The sequence below is a fragment of the Stegostoma tigrinum genome, chromosome 34 (assembly GCF_030684315.1).
Source record: "Stegostoma tigrinum isolate sSteTig4 chromosome 34, sSteTig4.hap1, whole genome shotgun sequence".
In the NCBI taxonomy this organism is placed as follows: Eukaryota; Metazoa; Chordata; class Chondrichthyes; order Orectolobiformes; family Stegostomatidae; genus Stegostoma; species Stegostoma tigrinum.
In genome coordinates this window covers 11,044,854-11,062,826 of record NC_081387.1, presented here as the reverse complement: position 1 = coordinate 11,062,826, position 17,973 = coordinate 11,044,854, and the positions used below count along the sequence as shown (strand labels likewise).

Below are 17,973 nucleotides of genomic sequence, written 5' to 3'. Positions count from 1 at the left end.
CACTGACCCTTGCGGTACACCACTAGCAGCTGGTCTCCAGGATGAACATTTCCCATCAACTACTACCTTCTGTCTTCTTTCAGCAAGCCAATTTCCGATCCAAACTGCTATATCTCCCACAATCCCATTCCTCCGCATTTTGTACAATAGCCGACTGTGGGGAACCTTATCGAACGCCTTGCTGAAATCCATATACACCATATCAACCGGTTTACTCTCATCTACCTGTTTGGTCACCTTCTCGAAGAACTCAATAAGGTTTGTGAGGCACAACCTTCCCTTCACAAAACCGTGCTGACTGTCCCTAATCAATTTATTCTTTTCTAGATGATTATAAATCCTATCCCTTATAACTTTTTCCGACACTTTACCAACAACTGATGTAAGGCTCACTGGTCTATAATCCAACAACTGAGGTAGGGCTCACTGGTCTATAGCTGAGCACAGGACGTGGCAGCACTATTTTAAGATTAAGTTGACCCTTTAAGGGCAGAGGTGAGGAGAATTTTCTTCTTCCATAGAGGGAAGCAACTCTGCAGTCAAACCAATCCATGCCAAACATAATCCTAAGCTAAACTAGTCACACCTGCCTGCCCCTGGTCCACATCCCTCCAAACCTCTCCTATTCATATATTCTCCAAATATCTTTTAAACATTATAATTTTACCCACATCTGCCATTTGCTCAGGAAGTTCATTCCACATGCGGACCATCTTCTGTGTAAAAAACTTGCTTTCTATCTTTTTTAAAAATCTCTCTCCTCTCACCTTAAAAATGTGTCCCCTAGTCTTGAAATTTCTCATCTTAGAGGAAAAAAAACAATCAACAACTCTATCTGTCCTTCTCATTATTTTATAAACTTCTGTCAGGTCAGCTCTCAACCTCCTATGTTCCAGCAACAAAAGTCCAAGTCTATCCATTCTTTCCTCATAACTCAAACCTTCCATGCCCAGCAACGTCCTCGTAAATCTCTTCTGAGCCCTCTCCAGCTTGATAATATCCTTCCTAAAACTGAGAGACCAGAACTGGACACAGCATTCCAGAACAGGCCTGGCTAACGTCCTGTACTACCTCAACAAAATGTCCCAACTCAGAAAATCAAAGGACTGAGCAATGAAGACAAGTGTGTCAAATGCCTTTTTAACCACCCTGTATACATGTGATGCAAACAGTAAAGAATTATCATAGAATCCCTACAGTGCAGAAACAGACCTGTTGGCCCAGCAAGTCATACCAACCTTCAGAGCATCCCACCTAATCTACACCTCCCTGAATACTATGGATAATTTAGCATGGCCAATCCACTTAACCTGCATGTCTTTGAACTGTGGGAGGCAGCGAGAGGACCCAAAGGAAACCCACACAGACATGGAGAGAATGTGCGAACTCCACGCAGTCAATCACCCCGTGGGTGGAGTTGAACCCGAGTCCCTGGTGCTGTGAGGCAGCAGTGCTAACCACTGAGCCATTGTACCACTTCATTAGACCATGTCCATAGGGAGATATGGATTTGAAGCAGGGGAGAGAAGATGTGTCCAATGCCCCCCTTATGCTGTCCTTTGTGTAGTTCGATCAAGTAGTGTGTAGACCCTTGATAGACAAGTATCACTAAGCACTGGGGTTCTACCAGTTTCTGGTGTCGTAGAGGATGGATCTGGCCTCACAGCCCTGGAATACTCCAAGTAGCTGGACTATTCTATATCACCTTTCATGGAAAAATTTGCATAGAAGAAAAACACCTTTGACCACAAGTCCATCGGAAGTCGTCAGCACGGAATGTCCTCAAGACCACGTAATGGAAAAGGAAAGGGTGGATTCTTTCTTGGGAGGTTCCCAAAGTGGACTCTCAAAGATGTTATGTAAAATATCTCATCATCAGAGCTTTCTAACAAGCACCAAGTCATAGCTTGGCTGGCGGTGAGAATGGCACTGCCCATCAGATCATTCATTCATGCCTCATCTCTCGTGTGCTATTGCACGCTGCCCTTGAAGCGGCTTCACTAGTTAACAGAGTGTCACATAGCTCCTTATAGATCATGCCTTTGCAAAGAAGGTCTGGAGAAAGATGCAATGACTTTTGTCGTTGTCCCAAGCACCTCCATTATGCAGTAGTCTGTGCTCTACAGGCCATTGCCTGAGACATATATCGAAACAAACATCAACTGCATCTGGAGGACCATCAACATGGTGAAGGACACTATTGTTGACTGCTTGTTGGTCTTCCAGGGTAAATAAAGAGTTGACTTCAACCAAGTGTTGCAGACTGGCACATTCCAAGGTCCAGGACTACTTGCTGAAGGACCCTCAAAATTTGGGGCAGCGGCTACCAAGGTGCAGTGGAGAAAGACTGTCATCTAAGGACTTTCTGCCAAACTATAACAAGTGTTGGTTCAGTTGTCAGACCCTCTTGGCACCTCAAAATAAACATAAATAGCTTCCCATGTAAGTTGAAAATGCTTTTGCATTTTGGAGTTGTAGAGAATTTCTAAGAAATGTCAAGATTCTAGTTTTATTCCCCTCTGTAAAGACTACACAGAACTGATTTAGAACTTTTGATTGTGCAAGTCTAGACCCCCGGTGGGGTCTCTCTATTCCGTGCTCAGTCAATGAACGCTCGCAGTCGGTCTGGCTGTTTGAGGCTTTACACTGTATTTCTTCAATCGGCCGGGTACAGATCATCTGGAAAACACAGAAGTTGAGCACTTCCAGATTCCTCGGAGGAGCTGCACACCACGGGTTAATACAAAGACATTTTTTATACTTTTCTTAAAGCAGGGTACTTGGCGTGATTGCATCGTGTTTTCAAACAATTACCAGTCAATACATGACGTTGCTTCATTGACAGTTACATCATCCAATACTGGTAAACAACTTATGTCACCATGTCTAGGTTACTTTTGTCTCACCATATAGTGCCATAACATTTGTACTGAAGGTCAGCTAGAATAGATAGTACTACATTATCTTATCATTACTGCATTATTTATGTAGCTCCAGCAAATCTCAGAGTTCCTAGGCTAAAAGAGCAGCTCTAGCAGAATTTACAGTTCCCAGGCTAGAAGCCATTTTGTTGCTAACTTGCACCGAGAAGCCATCTTGTGCCTGTATCCAAGTTTCAGATTCTTATCTTCCTGCTTTGGTCATTCCGTGACCACACCATAGGGCAGGAGAGCACAGATTAGGTCAGTCCAAGCGGATGGACACCAAGGCCTGCCAATACTCCTCTGACTCCAAGGAAGAGGATGGTTAATCCATAAATAAGGTAGCTCTTATTTTTAACACTAATGACTCCCGGTGATCCCCCTAGAGACCGGGATCCGAGGAACCCGTAGCCAAGCGAGGGCCCCAGTGTGACTGGTGTCCTCCCAATCTGCACAAAATTTTGCGCTAATGGCTCAGGTTACAATCTTCCTGTGGGTATGTCCTCACTGGGGACATGGGACAGTAAGTGATCCGATAGTACCAACTGCAAAGAGGACTGGAAGGGTCGGGGTGGCTGTTGTGTATATCCCATTAAGGAGGAACACAAAGCCTTTCTTAGCTCAATAGCATTTGACCTCCTGATTATTTTCCTGTGTGAATTGTTTGTACCACCAGTTCTCCGGCTGGCTGGAGTCTCTGCCTGACCCCACCAGTTGGTCGGTATCAAACAGATACGTCCAGGTGGCTGAACTGACATGTGTCCCATTACATTGGCCACAATTAAACTGTCTACCGGCAGTTATGTTGAGACATCTTTGTTCATCGCAAGTGCATGTAAACAGGCCTTTGTTGGCGGGAGCACTGCATCTGCGCACAGGAGGTGCCACTGGGGACTGGAGCGTATACGCATCCCCATCCCTGTCCTGAAAAGCAAAGCTGGTAACTTAGCAGGTTCGAACAATTGGGGGACTCTGTCCTGTTTCAGTTTATCAGCTCTACACATCTCCCGTGAATACTTTGTCTGGCCTATGCAAGAGGTGTTAGACGTGTCAGTCGTGTATAAGTCAAAGGGCGTCCATCCAGGGGTGGTTGCAAATAACGCCTCTACTGACAGGGCAAGTGGGTGACACACAGTGCGGTTTCCACATAAAAGGATATGAGCCATAAAAAACAAATTGTCCTTTTGGCTTAATGCTGTAAAGGCAGCCATGACAATGGAAAGCCCAATAGCAGGCTTTAATCCTTTTGCGGGGGCCCATCGTTTACAATCACTCAGGTGAATCCAGCGGCTCTGTCCTCTGGACTTTGGCAGCTGTTGGTGTTGGCAGGAGAATCTAGAATGGCCGGGAGATTCCTTCTGGTCGTCCTGGGGCAAGGAGTAGGATATCTAAAACAAAAGAAGAATTATTATTCGAAACATGCAGTTTTGGTTGTATCTTAGGAGTCTGGTCTGTAACCAACTGATTCTGGTTCCTTCCCCAGTCCCTCATCGTCTCCATCTCCTTCATCTCCCCGCTTCGGAAGGGGCTAGACCGATGACATTGCAATGATGGAAGTGAACCCAGGCGGAGCGCCCAGCGACCTTAGCAGCAGTAGGGGTGGTGAGGGGAACCTGGAAGGGGACTTCCCATCGAGGTTGGAGGCCGCGGCGCATCCAATTCTTGATGAGAACGAAGGAGCTGGGTTCAACAGTTGGAACAGTGTCAGGGAGGGGAGCTTCTCATAGGCAGCAAGGACTGGGAGTGAAGACCTCACAAAATTTTAGTTGAAGTAAGAATACAGGAGGATGTCTTCAGTCACGTGGTAGAAATGAACAGGGGAAAGGGCATCATCCCCGGAAAGCTCAACAGTAAATGATTTCGGCTGGGGACAAGCGAGTTTTGCCCATGGGAGTGCAACGCAGGTGGAATAAGACCAGAGGCAACAATTGAACCCAGGAGAGACTGGTCACAGAAGTCAATTTGGCAAGTTTAGTTTTTTTAAGTTTGGTTACAGCGTTCTACAAGCCCCGCAGTCTGAGGGTGATACGCACAATGAAGTTGGCGGCAGATCCCAAAATGAGCACATATTTCATCGTCAATATCCCCAATAAAGTGGAGGCCATTGTCTGAACTAATCTGTCGAGGTACCCCGAATCTTGGTATGATTTCTGTCAGTAGTAATTTTACCACCGTCGAGGCTTCATTATGAGTGGTTGGGAAGGCCTCGATTCTTCTACTAAATACATCAACAGTAACAAGACAATACCTATAGCAATGTACACGTGGCAATTCAATAAAATCAAGCTAATGCTCTTAAATAGACTACCTGGCAAGAGTGTTTCCTGTTACGCACCGCACTCCTTGACCAGTCAATAAGCATTGATAACAAAGCATCAGGTATACACACTTGGCCAAGTGGAATGACCCAGAGGCCTTTTGACGCAGAGCGCCAACACCCACGCGCCTTCCATAATTGTTTTTCAGAGTCAGGGGCGACCCCCTGTAAACACTGAACAGTGACAATATCTGGCATGCTTGAGATGTTGGAAGGAGGTAAGCAATTTATGATCTGCTTGCTCATAGAGGGCACAATAAAAGTTTGATCTGTGGCAGCCTGATCAACCCAAGCATTACCCTAAATAAATACAGGAGGCATGGGCAGCGCATTTGATAATAGCCAATTGTTTAGGGAAGAGGATTGCCTGGACAAGGGTTTTAACATACAGGGAATTCTGGATGGGAGTACCTGAGGAGGCTTTTTTTTAAGGCCTCCCCTGTGAGTTTTAGAAGAATCCTGCCCTCCCTCCTTTTGTCCACAGTCTGTTCTGTATTCAGTCTCCTGTTTCTCTGTTTAGTTTTAAGCCTTGTACGACAGGACATATGGTCTGTACAAGCCGTGGGTTTGTATTCTTTATCTTATGGCTGTAACTAAAATGTGGTGTGCCAGACAACAGCACAAATGCATTACTGATGTTTAATCTGAAAATGACTACATGAAGGAACTGTATTCCTCCAGTACCCCGACGTGGGCAACCAAAGGAGGGTTACTGTATTCTTTTAAAACAACTTCTGCTAGGAAATAGCCCCTTGATACTGTATTATAAGGCACTTCTAACCCAGCTAAATCTCTGCATTGTTAACAGGGAGTTTAAACCAATTCATCAGATCTGTATTGGCAGAATCTCTGCATGTTCTAATGTACCACATAATCTGCATTGCATGTAACACTTTATTTTAAGTAGCCTACTTCCTTCTCCAGTCCTGCTTGTCTTACTCATTTATGTCATTACTTTGGAACAACATCAGCAAGACAGATATGTCAGGAGGCACCTCCTTTTTATTTCCGTACGGTAATTCAGTCTGGTGTTTTACTCCTAATTCTTTATTCCGCATTTCCTGTTCTGCTTTACTCCCCATACTGCTCCTTCAATGCATCCCACGATTTAAAGCTTCCCTCATAATCACATACTCTAATCCCTCTTCGACATGCATTATTCTCCCAACTCGCCAGTTTAGATTTGTTCGTTATTTCCTCAGCAGTTTTTCTCTACATGGATATTAAAGTTCTTCAATTTTGTCCCTGAATTGCATTTTCAAATTGCTTCTTTCACTTTTATGTATTTATCTACATCTCAGGTTCCCCCTATTGGCCAAATTTCATTCCCTAATTTATTATTAAGGCGTGCCGACAGACGTCTGATTCGCTTCCTATCCTCAGAATTACCTCGGCACATTCGATGTAGAGGAACACCAGTCCTGGATTTATCCGAGGTTTAACCAATTTTTAGCGCTTTTACATTGTTGCTTATTTCTATCTACTACACCAGTGTCCTTGGTCTCAACACCCACTTCACAGTCCCGACCTTCGTGCGGGGATTTCCCTCTTAAAAACCGGTCTAAGGCAGAGAGTTTGAGACAGACAGACACTGTACTTATCCTATACTTATAGCCGAATACTTATTCTACTTTACCAGTCTTATACTAATTCCTCCAGACTTATATATTTTTTATCGCGAACCTCCAGATTTTTTTTTCACTTTTCCTGCCACTGGGGGACTCAAACCTCCGAGCTTTTTAAACGCAACTTCTGCTTAGGGGTGCGAGGAGCCAATAGGAACACCAATCACTTTTTGTTCCTGTTGACATTTGAGTTGAGTACATTTGTTTTTGAGGACCTCAATTAATTTTATGGTACCATCGTCAGTCAGTTCAATTCCCAATTTGGTGGCAGGCTCCAGCCATGAATTTAATACCAATTGTTTGTGGCTTTCGTCGCAAAATTGTCGCCACAGTCCAATCAATTTTTTCATTTCTTTTTTCGAGCCCATGTTTCATCGCTGGGCTGATTTAACGAATTAATTACTGTTGAGGCTGCCTAGTGGCCAATGTCCATCACCTAATTTTTTATTTAAGGCGCCAGAAACTTCACGCAGGCTTTCAGATTTATCCGGATACTATTCACATAGTTTCACCAGTGAAGAAGACGGATCGTCCATCTTATCTATACTATTACACATCTTAAACAATCTCCTTTTATAATCTCGACCCAAAACTTTCACTGATCAACCATCTGTCAACGAACAGCAAACTATCGACTTCCACAAACCTTCACAACATTCTAAAACCTTAACAGCTTCGTTACAATATATCGCGATAATCCCGAGAGTCGTTTTTCACAGGCTAATTTGGAAATCACTGCAAACAATGCCAGTCTGGCCGGATTTAAGTCCCTGATTTATTTAAAGTCTTTAATACTCATGTCCCTGACCTGTCTATTTTATCTCTCACTCTCCAATATTAGGTTAGAGTCCCTGATTAGACTTATTTGAGGACAGGAATAAAGTCAAGGAAGGATCCCTAACAAATGCAAAAAGTGATTGGACAGGAATTGAAGGAGAACACATCACTACAAATGCTCTTCCCTCAATTCTGTAGACAATCCAAGCTCATCTCATGACCACAGCCAGAAAGAAAATGCTTTGTAGTTTCATTCGCAAATAATTATGTAAAAATAAACAATATGTGTTGATTTGTGGTAAAAACAGTTGAATTTTAAAATTCTACAAAGTACCAAAAGCAGAGAATCATCTGGAGTCTCCACAAGAACCACAAACTTATTTAAAGTACTCCCAACACATCATCTTTTCAAATAAAAGATAATATCGATAACAATTCTGTAGCTTAAAACTCAGTTAAGTGCAAAACCTACAACTTTGGGTTTTCTGCAAAAAAGAGAAAAAAAACACTTTTTTCTCCTATTCTCGTTCAGTTTTAGAAGCCTGGGATCAAATATATAACTCTTCAAAATAACAACTTTATAAAGATACAAATCACTCCCTTAATTAGTTCAGAGATTTCATCAAATCAAATGTTCTAATAAGATTTTGCTAAATTCTTTACAAGCCATGACACATTTAGGATGATGGATTAACAGCCTGCAGGTGAGACCTTAGTGATTGCGCAGATGCACTATAATATCAAAGTTTCGTAATTACTTTTGGCAAGTTTATTTCAAAATTATGAGCAACCCTCTAACTCTGCATATAGCCTTCAGGCAAACATCCAGATTTCACTAGCTCTTTTAAAATTCAGTCATCTTTAGTTCATTTTTAGTATGTCTGTCTCAACAAGAACCATTCCCCAATGATTTTTGCGTTTTAAGCTAGTTTCATATGTCAAGTGGCTACTGCATACTTCAGTTTAACATTCAAGTATCCACCATTTCTCAAGATCCCATATTATTGTTCCTAGTGACTGTTAATCCAGAGACCCAGGTGATGTTCTGGGGAGACAGTAGGAACTGCCGATGCTGGAGAATCTGAGGTAACACTGTGTGAAGCTGGATGAACACAGTGGGCCTAGCAGCATCAGAGGAGCAGGAAAGCTTGACGTTTTGGGTCGGGACCCTTCTTCAGAAAAAGGGAAGAAGAAGGGTCCTGACCTGAAATGTCAAGCTTTCCAGCTCCTCTGATGCTGCTTGACCTGCTGTGTTCATCCAGCTTCACACCGTGTTATCTGTGAAATTCCGGGGACCTGGGTTTGAATCCTGCCACAGCAGATAGTGGAATTGGAATTCAATTAAAATCTGGAACTAAGAGAGTCTAATGATGACCATTAATCCATTGTCCATTGTCAGAAAAAATCATCTGTTTCACTAAGGTTCTTTCGGGAAGGAAACTGCTATCCTTATCTGGCCTAGCCTACATCTGACTCCAGACCCACAGCAATGTACTTGACTCTTAACTGCCCTCTGAGATGGGCAATAAATGCTGGCCTAGTCAGTGATCCCTCATCCCACAAATGAATTAAAAATAAGCACCTTCAGAAAGGAATAGGGCTAATTCACATTCTTCCATGACCATTTTTATCCTGTCTTCATATAACCTAGGTAAAAATGTAGAATATTGACAAATCATTCCTACGAGCTAATTAAAATCAAATTAAGTAGCCCTGCTTCTAAAAGATGTAGAAGAAAACTTACAATCAACTAGGATTCCTCTAATTGAATGTACTGGAATTCCCAGTGAATTGAAAATAAGTATTTGCACTGTAAATCCATATATGCATGGTGCAAATGTCTTCAGTGCAGATGACCGCAAAGTTACAAAAGCTAGCTACAGCAATGTTGGATAAACAATAAACCCAGTTTCTGTAAAACTAAATTGCCCTATCTTGTCGACAAATTTTGCATGCTAGCTCATGATGCAATACTGAAATAAAAAGGATTATCCAGATGAGGTTATAACATCTGTTTGACCTGCTGTAAATTGTGGCATATGTGTTGATCTGGCATGATACAACCCTTAACTTCCAGTTCCAAAAGTTAAGGTTATGCATACACTTAATATGCTGAGAGGCATAGATAGAGTTGGTATCCAGAGACTATTTCCCAGGGCAGAAATGGCTAACACGTGGAGTGATAGTTTTAAGCTGGTTGGAGGAAACTATAGAGGGGATGTCAGAGGCGGGTTCTTTACACAGAGAGTTGTGAGAGCATGGAATGCGTTGCCAGCAGCAGTTGTGGAAGCAAGGTCATTGGGGTCATTTAAGAGACTGCTGGACATGCATATGGTCACAGAAATTTGAGGGTGCATACATGAGGATCAATGGTCGGCACAACATCGTGGGCTGAAGGGCCTGTTCTGTGCTGTACTGTTCTATGTTCCATGTTCTATGTTCTATGTTTAATATACAAATTGACCATCCCTCCCAACCACAGCAGACTATGCTTGCATTAGTCACCAGCCTCAGTTTATCACCCTATGTGTGTTATTTAGAAGAGGTCAAGCAGGCAATGCATTGAGAAATTGAACAGTAGTTTAAGATACATCCACTGATTGCATCAGATGACAGTGACACTTCAAAATGATCATCTGTACCCATGCTCAGACCTCATCTTTATGCTTGTCACGTAAGCTGACTCCAATTTTTAGAAGGATTTATCAATGGTTGATTTATACATCCATACCTGTGATAATTTCATTGTAAACACACTTACTTGACTTTTTCCACTAACAACCAAATACAATGGAGAACTAATAAGATATTGTTCTGGAGTTTTCTTTACCAATTCATTGTTTGGGTAAGAAAAATGTATTGTAACTTCTCAAACTGGAACACCAGCTATCTTGAATTTTGGTTTGAACAAATACAGCTCTGGTCATTTGCAATGCTGAAACAGAGTTAATTTAGTGCGTCAATAGTTGATATTGGAAAAGCTTCAGATCTTTCCAAGCATATTTGTACCTTGTCAAGTACACATTAGAGCATCAATATGTCCAAACACAAAGAGACAGAAGATGATGCAGTCGATGAGTTATGTTGAGGCAGACATTTGAAGATGTGTAGAGATGTGTTTCAGAAAGTGTCAGCTCACTCCAATATCGCTGTTTAAAACAAAATGAATGCATTGAAAATGCCGTATTTAGATGACTAAAAACGTCTACTGCTATTTTTTAATGTCGCTGTTGTGCATGTCAGGAAGATCCATATTTTAATCCTATCCACAAACTTGAGGTTTGGCATTTTAACATTTTTCCAAATCCAGAAAAGGCTTGGTCCCAGGCACACTGCACTGGAAAGGTTACATTGTACTACAAGCCCCATTTCTCTAAAAAGGTGACCAACAGTTCATTACAAGATTCTAATTATGCATGTCAGGCCAGAAAACCTCAAACTACGAAAGGAAGCGTAGAGCTTGCAAATGATATTTAAAAGGAATACATCACAGTTCTGCTCTTGATGCATGGTGAGATTTCAAAAGTCATGCTACAAAACCAACGCAAGCCGCAGAAGCTGAAGTATTTGGAAATGGGGAAAAGGATGTAGAGTGGGGAGAAAGTGATGGTGGAGTGGAACAGAGAAGAAAGAAAACACAGGAGAAAATAACATCACAAAGCAAAATGGTAGAGAAACTCAGCAGGTCTGACAGAGCCTATATAGAGAAAAACACAGAGATAACATTTTCAACCATTTGTACTTCTCATTCGCACCCTTGCCAGCATTTATCTTTCTCAGCTTATTAGCTGTCATCTCTTCATTTGCCTATCCCTTCCTTTCGCTCTTTGAGTAGTCTCTGTGTACAGTATTCACTCTCTCCTATTATATCCATCTTTCCCTGCCCAATTCAGCATAAAACCCAACCTTAAACAGCTATTTTCAGTTCTGAAAAAGGCTCACTGGACTTGAATGTCAGTTTTGTTTCTTTCTCTACAGATGTTGCCAGACCTGCTGAATTTCTCCAGCACTTTGTTTTTGTTTCAGATTTCCAGTATCCATAGTTTTTTGTTTTTCTCGCAAGAGACAATAGTTTTGGATGACAGTTGGTAATTTTTAAAACCTGAAATAAATAACTTTTTGTTCAATGAAAGAACTCGAGTCAAATGCATGATATGGAGTTAGGCCTTGATCAGCTAAGATCTCACTGAATGACGGAAGAGGCTTGAGGGGCTGAATGGTCTGCTTGTGATCCAGGCGAGGGTATTGGGTGGACTATCCGTTTCAAAACAGACAATTTTGTTTTCTTTAAAATATTACCCAAATAGTGTAATGTCTCATTTACCACTAAACAACCCAGCATGCTGCTAGTCTAGAGTTACTGTTCAAAAACAGCACTGTTCTTTAAATTCAAGTTTGAAAGTACCGGGCTGATGTGGGTAACTACCTGTAGATAACTTTCACAAAATTTCCCCAATGTATCAAACAAGTGTACTGTCAGTTGATCATGTCTAATTAAAAAGGTTCTCTGTTCCAAAACAGCTTCAGACAGGATAAGACAGCAGGCATGAACAGTGATAACTAAGTGTAGAGCTGGATGAACACAGCAGGCCAAGCAGCATCTTAGGAGCACAAATCCTCAAACCTCCTTCAGGGAAGATTTTGGATGCAGGGGAGGAGAAGCATCAGGAAATGGTTATATTGTTGGCGGAAAGCGCAGAGGACCACCATGTTGTCTTAGAGTTGATGAAAATTTCATTTTAGGCGATCACACTTTGTCTTCTGCAAGATGCTAGTGAGGATGAGAATCAGCTAGCAATTGAGTTCAAATAGTACTTCAGACAAACTGTAAAACATAATGCTATGGCTTTGAAAAATATTAAACGGGTTCAAGGAAAATAGATTTTTTGGAAGTTTCTGAGCTGGAAATTTAAAGATAGATATTGTGTCAGATCTTTTCAAAGACAGATAAAAGAAACTCTAACTCCCCTTGAAAGAGGAATGGAGCATTACTGTCCTGTATGATACAGCGGTGCTTGTTTCAGACATTTCTGTAAGCACAGTAACAGATCTGGTCTGTTGATAAAATGTTATTGGATGACACAATAATTGGATTTCACCATGAATAGATTCCCAAAGAGATTTTGACCGTCTCTTAGAGGTTTGTGAATTTTTGGAAACCCCTACTGCATTTCTCCAGCAATTTTTGCTTTTGTCGGGGAAGACAGAACTGCATAGGACTATAGTCACTAGAGTTTAGAAGAATGAGGGTAGAATCCCATGGAAACCCATAAAATTCAAACATGTTTAGTGAGAGTAGATGCAGTAAGTATGTTCCCAATAACTGGGGAATCCAGAACCAAGCTTATGGAATTCTTTGCCACGGCAAATTGTTGAGGCCAACATATTGAAGACCTTCAAGAAAGATGTCGATATAATTCTTAAGACCAATAGAAGGAAAGGGTATGGGAAGAAAGCAGGAACTGGGTACTGAGTTGAATGATCAGCCATAGCTATACTGAATGATAGAGAGGGCTAGAATGTAAAACTTTCTACCACAGGGAATGATTTGAAATGAGTTGTAATAATGTATTTAGAGAAATGAAAAGAGGGTGATAATGTGGCACTTCAAGTGCAACATACACTGAATATACGCAAAAACGCTGAAATAAAAAGAGAAAGTGAGAGAGACCTAGAAAGTGCTAGAGCAGGTCTGGGGTTGTCTGTAGAGAGAGAAATAAAGTTAATGTCCAAGACCTGATTGACCCTTCTTCAGGGCTGAACAGGTTTGGAAAACAAAGGTATTTATGCTGTTGATGATGGAGAAAAAGCAAGTGGACAGAAGTAGAAAGCAAGAAAATGAACAAGCTGAAAGATTCCACCAGCAATCCCATCCCACCAGAGAGAACGGCAGAACTTCTTCAAAGTATGCATACCTGGAAGAAAGATGGCTGTGAATTAAACATTGAAATAAAAACAACATACTGCAGATATAGCCTGTGTTGTATGTCTTGTATTATCTTGATTCTCTCTCATGACAGTCCGAAAGCCTCACTCTCAGGTTCCTGTTATTGTTGGGATTGTGCTTGGAGTCCTCGGAATCATCGCTCTTGCAGTTGTGGCTGTCTTCATGTACAAGAAAAAAGGTAGGAGTTTGTAAGAAAAAGGCAGCTTCTCACTGAGTGTTCAGGGAGTTGGAAGTTGATCTCGGAGTTAGTGGTGACTCAGGCTCTGGGGAGAGTCTCCCTCTTTGCGACAAAGTGGTCTATGGTGGTGGCTCGTTAGACCCTAAGAAGTAGGAGCAGAATTGTGCCATTCAACCAAAGTACTGCTTTCCCTTTACTAATTCTGTTTGTTACTCCAGTAAATGTTTTACCCTTCATTAATCCATACTGACTGTTTGTACCTCCATTACGTTCTATTATTACATCCTTTATGATAAGCTCAACATTTTCCCAATGGCCAATGTCAAGCTAACTGGTCTGTAATTACCTGTTATTTGTCTCATTATTTGAAGTCAAGGTGTAAGGGGCTCAATAATTAGTTGGAGGAGTTCAGTATGGTGGAGTCTACCACCCACTTTTACTTGGAGTTGTAGTATTTTTTCTCTCACTTTCTGACGGTGTCTTGTCACTCACAGACATTCATTCTTTTACAGTAAGAGGGATGAGCAACTACAATTCTACAAAATGTAAGTTTATCATCAAAAACCGGTATTTCTCTCTTACCGAATCATTCGTTCTGTGACATATACTTAACTGTCTTTCTCTTCCTGTCTCATGCTGCGCGTGTATATTTGAGTGATCTGTTGTGTGTAGTTGTACGCATGAGCGTCTCTCACTATTTGTTTTTATATCATTCTCTGTCTCTCTGTGAATCTGCCTATCTGCTGCCATTGCCTGCTTCTATCTGTCACTATCTGGATATGTTTGCCCGTCTCTGCATCTGTGCGTACACCCCTTTTACTGTATGCTTGACTCTGCTCTGTTGATCTGTGCAATTACTGTGTCTCTGCCTCTGATATTGAACAGTTTTTAATACCTCTCCTTCTATTAACAGCTCTTGGTGAAACCTCATCCACAGACAGTTCTGTCAGTATCTGAGGTATGAATACCGTTCATCAGTCATGGGAGCAGATCATTCTAACCGGGATATTGAAATTGGTGTTAACTATATAACTTGGAGGGTGGTCTCTGAACTCAGGGTCTCTCTCTCTCTCTCCCTCCTACTGTGCGCTCACTAAAGACCGCCTCATAGAGTTCAGCACTGAAATTTCAGACTGACTTTCTGGAGATGGCTACCCAAGACGGGTCTGAGTCTCAAGTTTTCTTTGAGAGATGGGGTTTAGACGATAAAATCATTTGTAAACATCTCATTCTGGATGTGGCTTCCTGTCAACTGCTCGATTTCCTTAAGGGAGTCAATATTCCCAGACTGCTCACTAAAATTGGTTCCTGGAGTTTAGTGTTGCTCTCCTGGGATTATGAATTACTGGTGTTTGTGAAATGCCATGATGGATGGGGTCTGGATCTAATGGAGAACTCAGAGCAATTCAAGAGATCAGGCTTGAGGAGATTTATGATCTTGGAGGGAGTGCAGTGTGGACAGACCTGAATAAAAATCTGGATTTTGAGAGTTAAATTATGAGGAGAAATTAAACAAATTAGTGTTGTGTTCCCTGAAATGTAGAAGGTCAAGGTCTCATTTGACCAAGGTTTTCAATATATTAAGAGAAGTGGGTAGTAGATACAGGGAAATCATCTCCACTGTTTGGGCAGTCTCGGACTGAGGGGTCAGTCTAATTAGAACCAGACAACAATAATGGAACAGGATTGAGGGGCTAATCAAAAATCATCATGTTTTTGTGCCCCTGTGGGTTTTGCTGGTCTTTATTGAGTGGGTCTGCCAGATGTTGCTGATTTTTGGGGAATGGGTTGAATGAGCCTTGCTCAGGTTTGATACTAAATAAAAACCTAAAGAACCGTGGATGCTGTAAATCAGGAACAAAAACAGAAGTCGCTGGAAAGCTCAGCAGGCCTGGCAGCATTTGTGAAGAAAAATCAGAGTTAATGTTTTGGGTCCGGTGACCCTTTCTCAGTTGTTTATATTTGAATTTGAGTCAGATGGGTTCTGCTGCTGTGTGCTGGGTCTGTTGTGTTTCCTTCAAACATAATCATGTATTTCTTTCTATTCCCCAGTGGCCCCAATTCAATGATGTCCTATAAGGAATGACCGGTTAAAACATTCACTCTTGATTCTGAAGCGTTTCAAATCGATGATGCAAACAATAAAATCTCAATACTCTATGTGTCTTTCTAATATCTGGCCGTATTATCACTGTGTGACAATATGATTCTTATTCCTGGGTAGAAACGTTGTCTTCAAATGGTGATTCCAAAGTGACTGTGCATCTGGCACCGACCTCTGAGGCACTGCAACATGTACGTGTGAACGCTGTGCCAGCCATTCATCGATGGTACAGTTCCAGATCTTGGGTTAAATATTCATTAGTAACACAGAAATCCCTTCACAGTCTTATTGAACTCAGTCATTGCCTTACTGCTGTGTCATTACAAAAAATGTCATGAACCATCTACCTGCCCAGGTATGTCACAGGCTCAGGATTTCTGCCTTCAACAATTTTCCAAGTAAAAGCACCTATTGGTTTTAAACTATCTCGTGTCAAGCTTGACTAAAGTAGAGGAATCATGGTATGCGGCTAGCATGTGTGGGATTCCAGGTTTGCCTTTGTTTGCCTTTTCTCTGGGTTGCTGAGATTCTACTAAAGTATTTATCTTTTTGCCCTCATACAGCAGGATACCTGCTTTTACAATCAGCGACATTATACATCATTATGTGTACTTACTGTCTATTCAGTACCTCAAAAATGTTCAGGTCACTAAAATATTAGGCCAAATTTCCATCCATTCAACTCCCAATTGCTTCACCCTAGGACTGATCACAAGCAGGAATAAAAGTTACAACTGAGCTCATGATTCACATCAGCATTTGCATAACACAGTTTGTGACTACTCTAATTTACAATGGTACTAAAGTCATTCTGAAAGATCAAAGAAATTTAAGCAGCGTACATTCAGTTGGATGACTTAAATTAGCTTTCGTTAATTTCCAATAAAATAATAGTAGGGAAGTCTTTTGTAATAACACTGATGATGGTTATTTGATTTATGCTTTCAAATCTGGGATCTGTAAGAGTATTTTTGTTTTAATTATAATTTAAATAATAAATGAGTCTGTTCTTCCACTTTTTTATTCCCTCTATTCAATAACAGAATGAGGGTATTGCTGGCTCGGCAGAATTTACTGCCCATCCGTAATTGCCCCGAGAGCAGTTCGGAGTCAACCACATTGCTGTGGGTCTGGAGTCACATGTAGGCTGGACCAGGTAAGGAATACAGTTTCCTTCCCTGAAGGACATTACTGAACGAGATTGATCTTTCTGACAATCGACACTGGTTTCATGGTCATCATTAGATTCTTAATTTCAGATATTTATTCAATTCAAATTCTACCATCTGCCGCGGTGAGATTCCAACCCAGGTCCCCAGAATGTTATCTGGGTTTCTGGATGAACAGTCCTGTGATAATGCCACTAGGCCATCAACCTCCCCAGAGACTTCTTGTCTCTGACCCCAGTTCAAAACTAATCCACCTGTTTTGGGGAACATTTGGTGTCTTTAAGGGATTATGAAGAAGAATTAATAACAAAGAAGCACATTCCAAAAGGAAAGATGCTGCTTGTCCAAGCTGCTAGCAGTCATTGAGGAGGGTATCAGACCCAGTAATGGGGAAATATTATGATGTTGAACACATGGGCTTCAGGAAACCTTTTACAAGTTGCAGTCATAGTTGGTGTAAAGGAAAACGCTGTGGTTGTGATTTTTAGAGTTTGGTGATCTCAGCTTCAGGATATCTTTGCATGAGTTAGTCAGGGTCATAACCACATAGACACATACAGCAAGGAAACAGACCCTTCAGTCTCCAGTCTGAAAAGCAACCCTCCACCGCCATCATCTGTCTTTTACCTTCGAGCCAGTTCTCTATTCAACTGTTAGTCCTCCCTGTATTCCGTGTGATCAAACTGTGCTACTCAGTCTACCATGAGGAAACTTGTCAAGTGCACCACACTAGCCAAGCTTTAGTCTTCTGGCACCTCACCTGTGACTATTGATGATATAAATATCTCAGCAAAGGGTTCAGCAATCACTTCCTTAGCTTCCCACCGATTTCTAGGGCACACCGATCAAGTCCCAGAGACTTATCCATTTTATGCAGTATTTGAGCACCAACTATCTTTAGCTGCTTCAACAATGGCCTTCCCTCCATTATAAGG

At 41.6% G+C, this 17,973-nt stretch overlaps 1 protein-coding gene across 3 annotated transcripts in view; it reads left to right on the top strand.

Moving 5' to 3' along the window:
* LOC125446295 (class I histocompatibility antigen, F10 alpha chain-like) overlaps positions 1 to 16,827 on the top strand; it is a 38,458-nt gene extending 21,631 nt beyond the window's left edge. For all 3 annotated transcript variants that reach the window (XM_048519773.2, XM_059639586.1, XM_059639585.1), the window contains exons 5-8: positions 13,661 to 13,765; positions 14,278 to 14,310; positions 14,679 to 14,723; positions 15,818 to 16,827. In XM_048519773.2, the coding sequence (XP_048375730.2) occupies positions 13,661 to 13,765; positions 14,278 to 14,310; positions 14,679 to 14,722 (182 nt within the window). In that variant the 3' untranslated portion in view covers position 14,723; positions 15,818 to 16,827. The remainder of the gene's footprint in view (positions 1 to 13,660; positions 13,766 to 14,277; positions 14,311 to 14,678; positions 14,724 to 15,817) is intronic.
* Positions 16,828 to 17,973: the final 1,146 nt, after the last annotated feature.